Consider the following 18,755-nt stretch of genomic DNA (forward strand, 5'->3'; position numbering starts at 1 on the left):
AATGTAATACTGATATTTTCCTAGCTGGTGAAGGCAGTGAGTAAAGTTTGAGTACTTATGTTGTTAATAGGGGGCAGACAATAACAGAGTGGAGCAGGAGCTTCGCAAAGAGGTTGAAGACCTGAAGCTGAGATTGCAGATGGCAGCGGACCACTATAAAGATAAATTTAAAGAATGCCAGAAGCTTCAGAAGCAAGTAGTAAAACTCACAGAGCAGCTTGTAAGTATCTAAGGTTACCAGCAGCTGAGGCTTTTCCTGGTTGGAAATGTGTTTGTGTAGAACCAGGCATAATATATTCTTGTCTCACGCATCCGTTTGTGGGAATTACATTTTTAAGACTGCAAACCTTCCACCTGGTGTAAGAAAGTGCCAGTCCTCCTTCCATAATTGTTTTGAACTAATCTTCTTTAAGCAGCACATTTGCTTTATTTTTGGCCGTGACAGGCATCACTCTGTAAAGGGTTTTGAAAGAAACCAATGAGCTTAAAGAAAAAAAAGAAAAAAAAAAATATCACATATGTAACCACCTGATGTATGAATGCAGCATTTCTGATAAAGGAGTGACTGTCATTACAACTTCTGTGTCATAAGTTCTAGACTTTTGGTTGTTAGGGATGTACCAAATACAGATTTGGGTTCAGGATTCAGCCAAAATCCTGGCACTTAAATTTAGATATGCCTGATTTTCAATATTTACTGAAAATTGATCCAAACCTATTATATAGGACTCTATAAAAGGCAATTCCTGTATTTTGTTTTGTAGGTTTGTATATTTGAGTTTCCTTTGTACCTTTGTGTTACAGTGTCTTGTTGGTTCTACTGTAGAAGTTCTCACTGTGTATTAGCTGCGTTGTAGCTTTCCATTCATTTCTAGGATATGTAGCTTTTGTAAAGAATCTTGTAGGGCTGATCTTATGTCTTTCTGTTTGTAGTGGGAGGCATATAAAATTTCCCCTAATTTAGGCCTTGTAAACTTCCCCAAATAGGTGAGACCGGTACAGTTACACTTTACACTTTCAGTGAGCTTTCCATCTCCAGTACTTCATTGAATTCTATATATATTGATGCTCAGTCTGACCGGGTGACAAACTGCATTCTTTCCAGCTTTCAAATAGGGATCACTGTCCCCAGCAGAAAACTATTGCTCTTGAGCTTACAATTTTATTATTATTGTTACTTTTTATTCCTTATCTTTATATCCATATCCTGTCCTATTCGTATTTCTGTCTCTCATTCAAACTACTGCTTGCTTGCTATGGTAAACAAGACCCTTAGCAACCAGATATCAGTGTGATTTCAGTGTTTTAGCAAAGACAAGTCTCAGTATCCCGTATGGCAAGTATTTTCTTGTGTTTTTTAGTTGCGAGAAAATGTACCATGTGTCATTGCCCTAAAGGTATAAGTAACTTGCATATTTTTATATCCCAGATCCATAACCTTGCATTTATCAACATGAATTTTTTCTGCCACTTAGTTTTCCAGAGTTTCTGTTCACTTTCTGGAGGGAATGAATTGTTCCTGCATAGTTTTGTGTCATCTGCAAACACTGATACATTACTTACATTGCACACCCCTAAGTCATTAATGAACAAATTAACTAAAATTGTACTAAATATAATATATACTTATTTCAGTCTACCTTGATAAGGCACTCACAAATCAGTTTTGAAGATAATGAGTTAAGGAACTGTTTCACAGGAAAGAATTATTTTAGGCAAGTAGGATAGATTTATTCTGACAATTACGTTCCCCACCTGTCTGTAGGCAGTAGTTCTGTAAAATTAAAAGGTTTTTGAAAAGCAATTGCTTTGCCTGGTTTGATCTGCTCACAATACTTTGCCTTGATAACAGAAAGCTACAGAAAATCAGCAGAAAGAAAGAGAACTGTTTTGTGCTACAGAGGCTGCAGCTGTTACAGTTATGAAGCAATGTACTCCACCAGGTAAGCCTAAGACTTCTAGCTCTGTATTTATTTAGAAATTCCATTGAACTTTATTATATGTTCTATAATCTCATATATATTTTGCGTATTGTTTTTAAATGGTAGGGAATATTTTATAATAAAATATAATTCTAAGCAATATTATTATTATTATTATTATTTATATAGCACCAACAATTTACGCAGCGATTTACAGAATAGAGGGGTACAAAAGACATAAGAGTTAACATGAACATATAAACAATTCACAAAAATGGTTTACAGTTACATTGGATGAGGATCGAAGGCACCAGGGGGAGGGCCCTGCTCGCAAGAGCTTACATTCTAAAAGGGAAGGGTGAGACATAAGGTCAGTGTAACAAGCATGGTGTTGGAGTTCATGTAGGTGTGTAAAGTGACGTTAAGTGCAGAGTGAGACGTGAAAACGAGTGGTTAGTGAATGTTTGAGGGGTTTAGGTTATAGGCTTCAGTGAAAAGGTGAGTTTTAAGAGACCGTTTAAAGGCTTGGAGAGTCTGGCAGTGCCTAATGGGATGGGGAAGAGCGTTCCAGAGAATGGGTGCAGCACATGAGAAGTCCTGGATGCGAGAGTGAGAGGAGGTGATGAGTGAGGAGCAGAGAAGGAGGTCATGTGTGGAGCGAAGGTTGCGTTTGGGGGTGTACTTGGTGATTAGGGTGGTTAAATAGAGTGGTACGGCCAATGAGTGCTTTGAAGGTGAGTACAAGAATCTTGAAATGAATCCTGTACGTGAGAGATAGCCAGTGCAAGGATTGTCAGAGAGGGACAGCACTTGTGGAGCGGTAGGAGAGGTGTATGAGTCTGGCAGCACTGTTCATGATGGATTGGAGTGGGGAACAGTGAGTTGCAGTAGTCTAAGCGAGATATGACAAGGGCGTGGATGAGAATTTTGGCCTCATGAGTGAGGAAAGGTCGAATGCGTGCAATGTTTTTGAGGTTGAACCGAGAGAGAGCAGAGTCAAATGTGACTCCTAGACAGCGAGCTTGTGGAACTGGGGTTATATTAATATTTTTGTCAGGCAGGGAAACGGAGTTGGAGGGTGGGAAGATGACCAGATAAGTTTTGTCCATGTTGATTTTTAGGTGGTGAGAGGACATGAATGCAGAAATTGCGGTTAGACAGTTGGAGACACGAGCTAGGAGCGAGGGCAGGTCTGGGGAAGAAAGGTATATTTGGGTATCTGCATATAAATTATAGTGATCAATATCCATTGATTAAACATTTTAATGGTTTTAAGATGATTTCTAAATGTAATATTTCCAAAATAGCACCTAGAGCAATCATCTAAAAGCGTTAGCACCAGCTCTTCATCCAGCTGCATCAGTGTTTCCCAGCCATCCCCAGGCTTATTCTATCACCTTTAGGAGGTGGAGGTTGATTTGCCCCTATGTATTTGAACACTAAAAAACATAGCAGGCAAAGCCCCTTGTTACTAGAAGTTCTACGGAGTAGTAAAGAATTGTCTATCCTGAGACTGAAGCAGTGTGTTTAAACCAAGTAGGCAGAGAGCAGTTGCCAGGCTTTGTTGAACATGTATAAACAACATTTTAGATGGCATGTAAACAGAGAATGAGGTGCAATGAACAATAACTGGATGCTCTAGATCCCTAACTCTTTGTACTTTAGTTCAGACTATTTTACAGTATTAAACTCCACATTCTGACTCAGGAAAGCACAGGGGCACCAATAAAGATTGTTTTGCAGGAGCCAAGAGTCATCCTTTTCTTAAGCTTTGCAAACAAACCGCAGTTAGCTCAAACCCTCATGGGTCTGGTAGCAGGTTGTGGCTATATAGGAGCTATTTAGCTGGCAACAGCACAGGACTTTAACTAAACAGCTTTTATCATCACAGAATGGTCACCTAACCACTTGCCTGCTCTTTATTCATAACATGAGTACAACTAAAATGTATCTCTAACAGATTAAAGATGCTTCATGACTAAACACTTACAGTAATATATGTTTGTGAAAACATTATTTAGTTTTTTAATAATGTGTTTGAAAGAAATCTAATGGATGGCTTTTGTGTTTCTCCTCCAGTGAGTCCGTTTACTTCTGATTCTTTACCTGAATTTGACATTAGAGAGCAAGTGCGGGAAATGAGCTTAGAAATGGCTGAAAAAACAGAAAAATATCGCAAGTGTAAGCAAATGCTGGCTGTAAGTGTAATATTATTTGCTAAAACAATACCTTTTTTATATTCTGAGATTAACTGGCCCCCTGCATTGTTCACGCCACACATTCAGGCTTTAATCCCCTGTATTGTTCACACCTGCAATTCCCTTTATTATTCACACCTGTACCACTCTGTATTGTTCACACCTATGAGCCCATGAATTGTACTCACCTGTAAGACCTCAGACTGTAGGCTCCCACATTGTTCACACTTCATACAAACTGTAGGAGCAGTGGTGGTATTGTGTCACCATATGAACTTCAGTACAAACTGTTGATGTTGGAGTGATCATGATTAATTACTTACATAAACATGATAGGTTTCCCGGTCTCCTTCCATACTCTGCCTGCCCTGCTCTACCCTGCCTGTTTCATACTTTACCTGCCCTATGTATGCCATACTCTGCCAGCCCTACCCAGCCTGTGTGTGCCATACTCTGCCTGCCCAATGCTGCCTGTGTGTGCCATACTCTGCCTGCCCTATGCTGCCTGTGTGCCATACTCTGCCTGTCCTACACTGCCTGTGTGTGCCATACTCTGCCTGCCCTACGCTGCCTGTGTGTGCCATACTCTGCCTGCCCTACGCTGCCTGTGTGCCATATTCTTCCTGCCCTACGCTGCCTGTGTGTGCCATACTCTGCCTGCCCTACCCTGCCTGTGTGTGCCATACTCTGCCTGCCCTATGCTGCCTGTGTGTGCCTTACTCTGCCTGCCCTACGCTGCTTGTGTGCCATACTCTGCCTGCCCTACCCTGCCTGTGTGTGCCATACTCTGCCTGCCCTACCCTGCCTATGTGTGCCATACTCTGCCTGCCCTACCCTGCCTGTGTGTGCCATACTCTGCCTGCCCTACCCTGCCTGTGTGTGCCATACTCTGCCTGCCCTACCCTGCCTGTGTGTGCCATACTCTGCCTGCCCTACCCTGCCTGTGTGTGCCATACTCTGCCTGCCCTACCCTACCTGTGTGTGCCATACTCTGCCTGCCCTACCCTTCCTGTGTGTGCCCTACCCTGCCTGCCCTACCCTGCCTGTGTGTGCCATACTCTGCCTGCCCTACCCTGCCTGTGTGTGCCATACTCTGCCTGCCCTATGCTGCCTGTGTGTGCCTTACTCTGCCTGCCCTACGCTGCCTGTGTGCCATACTCTGCCTGCCCTACCCTACCTGTGTGTGCCATACTCTGCCTGCCCTACCCTACCTGTGTGTGCCTTACTCTGCCGGCCCTACGCTGCCTGTGTGCCATACTCTGCCTGCCCTACGCTGCCTGTGTGTGCCATACTCTACCTGCCCTACCCTGCCTGTGTGTGCCATACTCTGCCTGCCCTATGCTGCCTGTGTGTGCCATACTCTGCCTGCCCTACCCTGCCTGCCCTACCCTGCCTGTGTGTGCCATACTCTGCCTGCCCTACCCTGCCTGCCCTACCCTGCCTGTGTGTGCCATACTCTGCCTGCCCTACCCTGCCTGTGTGTGCCATACTCTGTCTGCCCTACGCTGCCTCTGTGTGCCATACCCTGCCTGCCCTACCCTGCCTGTGTGTGCCATACTCTGCTTTGAATAACATATTTTTCTATTCAGATCCATTCCTATTCAGATTACAGTCTCTCATTCAAACCACTGCATGAGTGCTAAAATTAATTGCAGTGCAATTGTCTATCTCACTCTACATCGTAATAAAAGTTAGAGGGGCTGTTCACCTTTGAGTTAACTTTCATTATGATTTAGAGAATAATATTCTAAGACAATATGCAATTGGTCTTCATTTTTTATTTATAGTTTTTTAATGATTTAATTTTTTGTTCAGAATAGGCTATTCTATAGTATACTAAAAGTTAACTTAAAGGTGAACCACCCCTTTAACTCAAAAGCATACAACCCCTTTAAGGGAAGTATACACTCTTTAGTATATTGTGCTTTGTTTGAAATAGTAAGTAAATATGAACTATATTTAATGAACACACAATTACAATGAACTGCACAATTACATTGAAAGCTATGAGTGGGCATGCACACACCTAGCAACAGGACAAGCCAGATGGGCAGTGGGATAAAACAGTGGTAATAAATGAGCAGAAAACACACACCAAATAGCAGAATAAGGCGATAGGGAAATTCATTGAAATGTCTGCACTATACTATAAAATACAAATGGTTAGTATATTATATGTTATTGCTCTAAATTAGTGATCCCCCAGCCAGTAACTCAATAGTAACATGTTGTTCACAGTGGCCTTAAAGCAGGGGCTTATTTTAGAATTTCCAGCTTGGACGCAAGTTTTGGTGGCATAAAAACCCATTATAATGCCAAACAGAGCCTTCTGTAGGCTGCCAGTTCACAGAGTGGCTACCAAAAAGCCAATCACAGCCCTTATTTGGAACCCCCAGGAACTTTTTAAATTCTTTTGCTCCCCAAATCTTTTTACACTTGAATGTGGCTCACAGGTAAAAAAAAAAAAAAAAAAGTTGGGGACCCCTGCTCTAAATCCTTCATGTTTTCATTTTCTTTTCAGACTTGCCAAACAAAAGGGAAGGAAAAACTGCCCAATTGTAGCAAATATGTAGTGAATAATGCACCATTTGTAAAATATAATGACATTATAAGTCAATGAGACAGACGTTCCATGCCCATATAAAGTCACAGGGCCAAAGCCAGGCCATGGGACAGGTCATGCAGGTCATGGGACTCCAAGGGGACTTAATAATATCCTTATATTTTACAGCAGGGGATACAGTATTTATTATCATACACAAGTTTAGGTGAATCATTTGACAGAAATTACATTACACTAAGCACTGATGATATCACTAGGCACCATTTATAAGCATTTAATTCACAGCATATTCATGGCTTATATGTATGTTAATGTATGTTATAATGTATTATATATGTCATTTTTGTAATGTTTTCAGAGTATCCAACATAGTAACAGTCTAAAAAACTTCCACTACCAAACGTGTATATAGCCTATGCTTTTCCTTACATGTCCTGATGCACACTACCATGTGGGTATAGAGTTGTGTTACCCAAAACATGTGATTAAATGCACATTTCCAATTACTTCTGTGTCGGATTACTTTCTTTATTTTATGTTTGAACACTTGATAGTATCAAGTAGCTATTACTGTAATTCCTATATTTTGTAAACTAGTAAAGATGTATTGTGGTATATACCTTTAGACTGTTAAATGTTGCAAAACAAAAGAAATGCCCAAACTCCTAGTTAAAAGTTGTGGTCTTGTTTCCTCTTTAGGAAGAAAAAGCAAGATGCAGTGCCTATGCTGATGATGTTGCCAAGATGGAACTAAAGTGGAAGGAGCAGCTCAAAGTCAACGACAGCATCAAGCGGCAATTGATTGCTTTGGATGATCAATATAAAGTATATAGTGTTTTTTTAAATCCAAATTATTATACTGTTGGTTTTGCATAAATTGGGTTTAACAGGGGAAGTATAGCTCTTTTGTGCAGTCGGAGCACTGGCTTCCTCAACCTGATCGCTTCTTATATTTGACTGCTGTCAGTTTGGTAACTTGAGCATATACATAGTAGAAAAATACAGTTGCACTGTTTGTTTCTTATCTAGTCAGAATGCATAGGAAAATGGCACAGTATTTGGCTGCATACCACATGGGTGCTTGGAAATCAGAGGTCTGAAGCATGTTTATGTAGCATGTTTTGAATATGTCTATACATCAACATGATATGCCAGCCATTGCTGCAACTCTCAGTATGCCTTGGACTAAAAAAAGCACAAAAGAAACATAACAGCTACTACTGCATTACCTGGATTTTATATAGGTCCCATTTTGAAGTCTTAACTGCAGCAAGTTTAGGTTGTGCAGTATGAAATGATGGGTAAAATCTCTGTGTCTCCTCTCTGGATCATAAGGTTTAATCAGATTGTATCATGGGGCAATGTGGTATCTGTAAAAAAGTAGAAAATGATTGTATCTACAGCCTCTTCTGTTTGGCTCAGGTACTATATTCCCTCTTTTCCACCACCTCTCATTCTACAGATTGACATGAATGAGTATTTTTTCTCATTTACCATCACATTACCATCACAGGGAACCATTGAAATATTCTCTGTAATTATAGTTCTGTTTGCTAAATCCTAGCCAGTAACCACAGAATTAGCTGGGTCTCTCATGTTGAATATTTCTGACACAAAAATTGCATTCTGTATTTAAAGTGATTATTTGATGATGCAGAGTCTCTCTAATTATTTTTTCTCAGGTGCAGTCTGCAGAGAAAGATCGAGAAATATGTGACCTGTCTTATAGTATTGAAACACTTCGTAATGAAAAGGCGAAAATGGAGAGATTTATAAATGTGAGAACTAAACACAACAAACTAACATTCATACATATATATATATATATATATAAAGGGGATAGTACCCCTAAAAGAATGCATGAAAATGTACATTTGGTATTCCTCGTACGAAGCAGATGCCACGTTTATTTTGGTCCATCATCAATTAGGCTTCTCAATAAAACCAGCAAAACAACTATTTTGGAAATTTGCTGGTATACCCCATGCATAGAGCCCAGCCCTTCATAACAATGGTTAAAAAAAAGTATGTGCAGCAGAACACATGCAAGTATGTCAAACCATCCAAACATGTACATGGCTAGAAATAAACATTTTTAGAACAGTTATAGGCTTACTGGCATTTTTGCTTTTTTAAAGATAGTAGCTATTTTTATAGTTACTCTATAACAGAGCAATATGGGAGACTTGCTTAGAAGAAATAGATATACACATTCCTTGGATGGCCGTTGCAGGGGAACGGACATTGCATCTGGATAGTAGGCCACCTATTTACAAAGCACAATATCTTAAATATACACATGCAGATACTGGAGTTGTGCTGCGTCTGTATGTGATTCACTGTCCTGTGTAACATTAACAATGGCTAACCACACTGGAGGCCAACCAGTGGTATGAACCTTTATATAACCATACCAACTGAAACCTTCCTGTGGCAGACAGTAGTTGTACTGATATTGCATAATTTTGTGTCAAAGAACAGTTGCCCAGTTACTTATGACAGGCTGTTATAGCATTTTGCTACGATGCATGTGATTTGTAAAGTTATTTATATGCTGCCACAATACTATTGTGCTATTTTATTTATATTTGTGTCTTTTCTTGAGGATCTTGAGAAAAAACTGGAAAAACAAGCAGGCTGGGCTGCAAGTAACACACAGGGGCTGCAGTTCTTTAATCCATATTGTGATGAACACAGATTAGCTCCTGCCATTCCAGCTCAGCAGCCTCTTCTTCAGTTTGGAAATCCATATGCATCTCAAGAAACTAGAGGTACGTGGCTAATTCGTTCCTATTGCATGTACATGCAGTATGGATTTAATTACATAATTTGTGTATTATGTTGCTCTCTAGTCTTCTGTGGCAATTCATTATTTGCTTTGGCACCCCTACTTGGCAACTACAATTAGAATTTCACCTTTTGACATCCATTAGAAGCTTTGATGTTCTTCTAAAAATCCAGCAATTTGGGCACTGAGGCCTTAATGTTCCAGTGATTTAAAGGAGAAGGAAAGTCTTAATCAGTAGGGGGTGCCCAAATTTTAGCCCCCCCCCTCAGTGATTGTAATCACTTAGCTGGTACAATGGGCCAGTGCTCCTGTTAGCTGAAAACTGCACAAGCCCGGGGTATCTACGAGCGAACAATCTTCCTGCTTCGTGCAGCTGGCACATGCGCATGGAGTGAAAAGCTGAACTTTAACAAGAAAGTCAGGCCTTTTCATAATACTTTGCATGCGTCTGCCCCAGAATCGTGAAGCATTACTCACTCTCAGGTACCCTGGGCCAGTGCAGTTTTCTGCTAACAAGGCTGGCTTGGGGTACCAGGAAAGTGCCTAACATTTGGTAGCCCCCAATGATTGGGACTTTCTTTCTTCTTTAATTGTACTTCTTTGTACTCTGTTTTTATTCATATGACACATGTAGCATCCTGTAGGAATGAAAGATTTCAGTAGAGTTTTGGCAAAACATTCTTGGGTTAGTTTTGCCAAAAAAAAAATCAATTTGCTTCTTTATCCATGCAGATCTTCTATACAGTATACTGTATATACAGTACATATATTTGCGATGTGGTTAGGCACCAGTGACCAGCCCCAGTTGCATCATAGGAGAGAAACTTTAATTGTTACAGTTTTTGGGTGATAATGCTATAATAAATGCCTGTGCTCTCAAGACAATATTCAACATGTCAGTCAACTAGTAAAACCTATTTTTCAGATGGAGCAGATGGAGCTTTTAATCCAGATGAAGTCCAAGGACCTCCAGTAAGAGCTACCTCCTGGGGTCTCGAGGACAAGGTTGTCTGCAGTCAACCTGCTCGCAACCTTAGTCGGCCTGATGGTTTGGAAGATCCTGATGAAAACAATGCAGGCCTAATTACTAAGGTACTTACTAGCTTGTCATTTTGCCAGTGCTATTGTTTTTAAACTCTATGTTCTATGTATGTATAATTTACTATATCATTGTTTGACATATGGTTAAGCAGAATGTAACATATCCCTTTATGCCAGAGAAAATATTATTATTTAAATATATCTGACTGCAATCTGGAATCTTTGATCCTCAGGAAGAGGTAATAGGATTTATGGATAGGCTTTAGGACTTAAAAGAACCAAAGAAGTTACATTTAAAAAGTGTATTGATGTCTTTGTGCTCATCTGCTTGCTTGTTCCTTTATGTGGAGCCATAATGCTTTCTTGTGCAGATGTTTCTTATCCTGCTGTCTGCAAAGAAAGCTCCATATAAATTATAATTTAAATAAAATGGGCGAATGACACAACATAATCGTGCTGTTTTGCAAACTTTAAAGGCGAGCTAAACATAAAGAAATTATTGATGTAAACATATTCAGAGTGGTCTTCTCAAATTAAATTTTTTTTATTATTTTGAGTGGTTTCTGAGATAATAATAATTTTAATTCAGATTTAGGGCAATGATACATGGTGTGCTTTTTGCCTGTGTTTTGTCACGGCTGCAAAACACTAGAAAATATACCTTGCCATAGGGAATATGGAGACTCGCCTCTGCTAAAACACTCAAATCGTGCAATTGCTTAGAAGCTTACAAAAGCATTATGTGATTTGAGTTTTTTAGCAGGGGCAATTTTGCAGTTTCCCTTATGGCAAGATATTTTTTGTGGTCTTACAGCAAACAAAAACCCCCTGTAAGTCAGTAGCAGGCCTGGCTCAGCAGCTCCTTGAAGACTTAGGGGACTATTTATTTTAGATTTTTTTTTTTCTGATTCAGATTTTTTAGAGCTATAAGTGGCAGGAAAAAAAAGTTGTGAGTTTTTTGAGATTTACTGAGCACCTAAAAATCCGATTCAAACAATTCATCAGCTAAAACTTGCAGAGATCATGTAAAAGTCAATGGCAGATGCATCTTACCTCCCCTGGAGGATCCTTCTTTTGGAGGATCCTTGTTTTATGATTTTTGATGTTGGTTTATTCAAATTTTATAAAAAAAAAAATAGAAATGTTAGAGTTAATGTGGCTCTTTGAACGGCTAACTGTCTGCGCTTCCTGGTAGTAGCAGTATAAAAATGCAGCTGTCTCAGAAATGGCTAATACCAGAAGATGAATGTACATTGCACAAGTGAAGCATCTGTGGATTGGACAAAGCTGAGACTTGCTTCAATAAAAAAACATTTGCAAAAAAAAAGATGCTGCTGAGAGCAGTTTGTGGAACCCTAAGCTTTTTTGCAAGAGTCTAGATTTAAGCTTACAGCACATATAGCTTTTTGCACTGGCTGATACTCTCCCTGTGCCTATCCTCTCTCATCACTGTGGGGTTATATTCATATCAATGACAGGCGGCCAGAGGAGTATTGGGTCATTCCCCCATGGTTATAATATGCTGGTAGAGATACGTTATTGTGCCACAGGCCTAACATCATGTAGCTGGCCAGCAGGATTCCATGACTGTTGAAGGATTCTGGAATTTGTAATTCCTTAACATTTCGAGGGCCCTGGCATAACGGAAATCCATGAGCTCAAAAACTGTAGTGATTTGTGGAATGTTCCAGTTCTTCTTGTTGTTGTAGCTTCTCATAACCTTTTACAAATGTCATAAATCATTGATCTTTTCACATTTGTATTAGTAATATAACTACTGATGACATATATTTCACATCGATAATTGACTCTGCCTGGCAGGACATGGCAGGAGGGAGTAACCATATTTCTGGAACTGTAAATTTACTATAAATGCCACTGTGTTCTCTGGGTTAGCATTTCCACAGCAGGGCTCCTTGGACCTGGCAAGGCGCTTGTGATGAGAAATACTTATCTGTTGAGCACTGTGCTCTTTTCAGTACAGCAGTAGCGCGACCTGTTTCTCATTTAGTCTCGTTTGCTGCATATAATTGCTATTAACCTTTGCAGAAAGTGATCAGAGGTGAGACAGGCTTGTTTTTAGCCTTAGTGCTCAGCACCTAGAATACAGAGGATTGTTCTTATTGCTTCTGCCTTCAGGTCCCCCACGGCTAGGATTGAAGGTAATTAAAAAACCTGTCATATGTTTTGCTGCCTTCTCTAAGGTGTAAAGTGTTAGCTCAGTGATGTTACCCACCTTTTCACTTTTTTTCCCATATTTAATCATCTTGACATTACGTACGACAGGCTCTTCTATTCTGTAGTCTTGTGGGGAACTTTAATTAGCACAGCCCTTTTTCTGGCCCGGGTGTTTTGTCCAAGAAATTGCTGTCCACTAACCTTGTGCCCAAGTGCAAAACGCCTGTTATACAGAAGAAGCATATTTGCCAATGTTACTGTTCTCTTCTGTCACCACATCTTTTCTTTTATCCCATAAATACTGGTGTGGACTGGGGAGCTTGCTCGCGCGTTTGCGCATGCGCTCGGGAGGGATGGGGGGCGGGCTTGGGGTGCCACAACTTTAAATCCGGTGCTTCGTGTGCGTTAGAAAGGTGGTGGGCACACTGTGCCTCAGTACAGATAAATTATACTGTTTTTTCACCTTTAGTTGATCACTGAATAATATGCGCTTACATTTGCCCCGGAGCTTACAGGCTGGCACTTCCATTCCAAACAGTGGTGATGTTATGAGTGTCCACAAGAAGAAGGCTTATTATAAAGTGTGGCCAGTTGGGAACCATATTTGACAGAACTTTGAGAGTGCAGCGAAAAAGTTTGAGAACCTGCTGCATGGCCTGTGGGTATCTTGCTGTCATCCATGGGTTAAACACGATGCGCATGGATTTCATTCTGTTCTTTATTGTATTGGCAGCGCTGAGCTTTCTGTGATGGCTCTGATTGTCTATCAGCACAGTGATTGCCATCCATGGTGGGCGGCTATAGATCTCTGCTGTTAGTGCGCGGGATAGAGCAGCTGTCAGAGCTGATGAGATGTAGTTTTTGCTCAGCAGGGCAATTTAAGTGATGCGCCTGAGTGCGGAGAGACACGTGTGACATGCTTGAGTGGCGCTAGCTCCATGTGCACATCACTCCTGGCTGCGTGCTGACACGCGACTCTTGTGTTGCCTTTGCTCACTCTCACATTGTCAGAGGGAACTAGTGAGTTGTGACGTGCTTCCAACTTGCATGGATTTGCTGGGAGCCCAAATCAGAGATCTGTATACATAGTCTCATCTGTTTGACTATCTATACTTATACTGTGCAATAGTTACTTTAGCACCCAATTCCCCTTATTGTGTTGGTCTGTAGTAGGCTCATTCACTTATAAGCTCTCAAAGACTCATGTGAATGGTTTAGGGTTAAGGGCTGTGACACACGGGGAGATTAGTCGCCCGCAACAAATCTCCCTTGTCGCAGGCGACTAATCTCCCCGAAATGCCATCACACCGGCGAGAATGTAAATCGCCGGTGGGATGGCATATGCGGCACCACAATTTCCCCGAAATCGCGGAAGTTGCCTTGAGAGGAAACTTCTGCGATTTCAGGGAAATCGCAGCGCCTGCGTATGTCATCCCACCGGCGATTTTACATTTATTGCGGGCGACTAATCTCCCCGTGTGCCAGAGCCTTAAGACACACGGAGCTATTAGTAGCAGCTAATTGTTACGGCTACAGACAGACAATCAGACAATGCTGATCATTTACTGATAACTGTCTCTACGTGTGTTTTAGCAGAGGCAATTCTCAGTATTCTCTATGGCAGGGTATTTTCTGGTGTAGCTGTGACAAGTAGCTGCTACTAGTAGCTCAGTGTGTCTTTACCCTAATATGTAACACACGTGTTCAGCTTCAGCCACAGTTCCTGGGGGACTATAATAACATTGATGCACACATTCAGCGTCACACAGTTACTGGCACTCACATATATCCCTCTTGTTTCCTGGCCCATCACTGCACCAACTGTATTGCAGTCTCTCATACAGAAATCCATGTCAGCCATCAGTGCTTTTCTGCAAGGAACATATATGTGGAATAAAGCTCAGTAGTAATGTTATCATATTCACATTGCTGTGTACTGTCTGTTAACTGGTGTCCTTTTGTTTTTGCTTTTAAAGGATGAAGACGATGATGATGATGACGATAATGTAAATTTTGAACAAACTCCTGATCCTACACGCATCGCCATGCATGACCAATCAGGCTTCTGCTTTGAAGCAGGGTAATAACATTTGGAATATTTTTATTAAAAAAAAGTTTCATGCAACTCAGATATCAGTAGATAGCAATCATGTGTAATAGTGTTTCATTTTACCTGACCCCTCTGGGCCTTTTACTGGGGTCAGACATGTCTGTCCCCTAATCCTGCCGAATGCCATACGTGTCTGTCAGAGACAACTCGTGTGTTCTGTGTTGGAGAATTACCCTTGGGAGCAGCCACTGGGACCAAACCCCAGAAACTGCTGAGGCATGATGGTTCTTTTCCCATGCTGATACCCGCACATCCCAGGCGCAGGGCAGAGTTCAGTTTTCTGGAAATAATTGGATTTGAGTTCTGTGCAGCCAGTTTTGTGTATAGGGGGGCAATTGAGTGTGTGCATTGTATATTGCCACCGCAGCACCCCATGGTTAATGGCTGAATTTGTTTTTTTAGGTACACTATGAATAAGAAGTGCCCTCTCTGCCCAGTCTCATTTCCCCCCAACTACGACCAGGGCCAGTTTGAAGCCCACGTGGAGAGTCACTGGAAAGTCTGCCCCATGTGCAACGAGCAGTTCCCCCCAGACTGCGACCAGCAGATCTTCGAGCGGCATGTGCAGACCCACTTTGATGGCAGTGTCTTGAATTTTGACTAAAGCCGCCATGCTTGTTGTATGTTTGTAATGTAGCGGTGAGGAGATCACCTTAAAAACTAGGTGTGCAATGTAGCTTAAAGCGTCACTCCCCATCAGAACCAATGGGGGCAATAAATCTGCTTGGAAGTAGGGATCTGTCATTACTTTCCCTTAAACAGACTATAACGTATGTGGCCATGGGCTGTCCCTTCATGATTTCATATTCCTCAGTATCCGCACTTGTCTGAACCCATCCTTAGTCCCCTCATTCAGGGCAAGCAAAATGGCAGTTTCCATTGATATATACTTTAATGAAAGCAGCATATGGCTTGGTTGCTGGTAATATGCTGTAATTATTTGCACAGACATTTATAATAGATTAAAGTCAAGTGAATCCATTATTCTTATACCTATCTGTTTAGCGGAGAGTGGGATAACCCACTTATACACGAGGGGGTGGGAAACATTTCCCTTTAGAAATGTTCTGCAATGATTTAAACATAATTTCTTGCTTCTCTTACGATATGATAGATTTAACTTAGTGTTAATTGCAGTTAATCCTTTAAAGACAAGAGAGGCCACGGTGTAAAGGGCACAAAACCCAAATGCTACCAGTGGTAGAAGAAGGGCAGTTCAGTGATGGCATATGCTAGTTAGGGAGTAATCCCATTGGTCTGATTGCAGCATGTCTATTTATACTTCTGATAAAGTGTTCTGTGGCGCTGGGAAAAATCCACCCATTGCTTTCTATTCATCTCTACCCTGAGGTAATATTACATTAATAGCTTGGTTATTACAGGCGCTGTGTGATACCCGGAGGAGCCCGCACACAACACTAAAGGGCATATTTATCAAGCTGCGCAACAGAAGAAGTGGAGTTATGATGCACTACACATAGCGATAAGCTGGGAATAAGTGGGAGGCGGAGAGTACAATTCTCTGTGGTGGTTCCTTGTTTTGTTTAATAATTTACCTTTTAGCTCAGGAGAAATTATTGAGCAAATTCAGGTGGAATTTATCAAGGTGTAGAGTTTGTTTCTGAAGTAAAACATTTTATACAGCTTGATAAATAGGCCCCTAAAGCTGAACTATTATTTGCAGAGTGATGCAAAGTCATTTGGTTCCAGCCGACATAACTGGTTATTATGCAGTTGCCTGCCCAAGCCTATTACATGCCTGGAATAAATGCGCTGTATGACATGGCAGTCAGATAATATCATTTATTTTAAGAAGGTTAAAGGGGACATATACTATTTAACCTGTAACATTGCTCAGAATGCTCTTTTGAGCACTTTTGTAATTTACATTTTTTAAAAAGATTTCATGATTTACACTGCTAAGAAATCGGTGTTGCCTGAGTGCCCCCTGCTTTTTGGCTTCAGTGAGGGTCAAGCAAAACAGCAAGAGTTTACTGAAGCATAAGCATCTCTTGACACTTCTCTGCTCACTTCTACTGTCCCCTCATACTGAGCAATGGGCTGAGCCGCAGAGCAGCAAGAGACTCGTCCTACTCACAGCAAGGGGAACTTTATCATATGAGCTACTAATATTGGGAAACCTTAAAAATATTACTGTTAATTCCAAAAATGCTTTAAAGAGCTTTCTAACAATTTTACATTGTAAATGGTCCCCTTTACAGAAATCATACCATATTTATGTTTTAACTCTTTCTTGTAATGTCTGTATAAAGTCTCTTTCTGTTCAGCCCAAGCATCATTTGCTTGAACACTATTGTTCTTCTGTTTCAAATAAAGAGAAATCTGAGTGCATCTGTGTAGCTTGGAGTCTCCACTGCAGTCTCTCCTGTTATTTCTCTCCTCCCATATCTCTCTCTGTATCTCGCTCTCCCCCCCCCAACTCTTTGCCTTTATCTCTCCCTCCCATATCTCTCTCTGTATCTCCCACCCCCCATATCTCTCCCTGTATCTCTATCTCTCCCTGTATTTCTCTCTCTCCCCCCCCACCATATCTCTTTGCCATTATCATTCCCTCCCATATTTCTCTCTGTATCTCCCACCCCCCATATCTCTCCCTATATTTCTATTTCTCTCTTCCTCTCTCTTCCCCCCCCCCCGTATCTCTTTGCCTTTATCTCTCCCTCCCATATCTTTCTCTGTATCTCCCACCCCCCATATCTCTCCCTGTATCTCTCTATTTCTCCCTGTATTTCTATTTCTCTCTCTTACTCTCCCCCCGCCCCCCCCCCCCCGTATCTCTTTGCCTTTATCTCTCCCTCCCATATCTTTCTCTGTATCTTCCCCCCTTTGTATATGTCTTTCCTGCATCTCTGCCTTTATCTCTCCATGTTTCATACCCCAGTAACGGCTACTTTGCGGAACTATACAACTTGTGTCACAAATTGTGTTTGATTGAATGCAGCCGAGTTTAACCTGGATGTACGAGTGCAGCTTCTCCTGTAAATTAAATCATTAAACTTTATTCACCTCTAACTCGCCAACTTCAGTCTCATCTGATTATTGAAAAACCAACACGAGACAACCTCCCTAAGCATCGTTTATAAGTATGGAATACACAAGAGCCATTAATATTCTGTAAATTGTATCTCTATAAATGGTGTTTAGTGACGTCATCATTTACAGTCAGTGCTTAGTGATGTATTAAGTTTCACATGACTCATTAAAACTTGTGTATAAACTACTTCCTGTTGTAAAATATGAGTATATTATAAGTCACTATGGAGTTCCATGCACTTATGTAAAAGCTCAGTGAACTAACAGCAGCCCAGAGAATGTGAAATCTGCAAAACAGTACATGGGAAGCCACTGGGGCATCTTCTTCCTTCACTACTAAAGGGTTGTGTGGACAAAATGGCTACCATTTCTACCCTACTTCTTTGTTAAAGAGGACCTGTCACCCTAAGAAATATTTCTAAATTATTTACATTACATAAATTATTTGAATCCTGTCTTGGAAGTTACAATCACATCAAGCAGGCAGGTGCCATTTTGTGGGCACTTTTGTAACCTTCGCTACTGTGGGCAACTGATCTCCCGCTTCACTCTGGAAAGAATGGGAATCACTGGTGGGATGACATACCCATTGCTTTGGGTTTCTGAAGTTTCAATGCCTTTGTCCTATGTACAGTATATTGCTGGGTAAGCAGTAAACACAGGTATTGTTCCCCAGCAAATCACTTGGAATCAACAGGCAGAAGATACAGACAATGAACTCTATATACAATTTATCTGAGCAGCAAATAAAGCCTGCTACAAAGTTAATACATTGCCCAGGTAGATGTTTTTGTTTATGACAAACGTTTGCACACTTTATTGCACAAGTCAGCACTTGGTGTTGGGGATACAGAAAGTCGTTTTCCCCTTCATTATATGACACAGGAATCAGACATGGGAA

General features: G+C 41.1%; 1 protein-coding gene across 4 annotated transcripts in view; it reads left to right on the plus strand.

Moving 5' to 3' along the window:
* The window catches only part of tax1bp1 (Tax1 binding protein 1), a 60,521-nt gene extending 42,688 nt beyond the window's left edge, over positions 1–17,833 (plus strand). For 2 of the 4 annotated variants that reach the window (XM_031903297.1, XM_031903296.1), the window contains exons 10-18: positions 71–220; positions 1,853–1,943; positions 4,002–4,120; positions 7,383–7,508; positions 8,366–8,461; positions 9,289–9,454; positions 10,397–10,563; positions 14,667–14,770; positions 15,203–17,833. In XM_031903297.1, coding sequence (XP_031759157.1) covers positions 71–220; positions 1,853–1,943; positions 4,002–4,120; positions 7,383–7,508; positions 8,366–8,461; positions 9,289–9,454; positions 10,397–10,563; positions 14,667–14,770; positions 15,203–15,404 — 1,221 coding nt within the window. In that variant the 3' untranslated portion in view covers positions 15,405–17,833. 4 annotated transcript variants of the gene reach the window in all.
* The last annotated feature ends 922 nt before the right edge of the window (positions 17,834–18,755 follow it).

The sequence above is a fragment of the Xenopus tropicalis genome, chromosome 6, assembly GCF_000004195.4.
Source record: "Xenopus tropicalis strain Nigerian chromosome 6, UCB_Xtro_10.0, whole genome shotgun sequence".
Lineage (NCBI taxonomy): Eukaryota > Metazoa > Chordata > Amphibia > Anura > Pipidae > Xenopus > Xenopus tropicalis.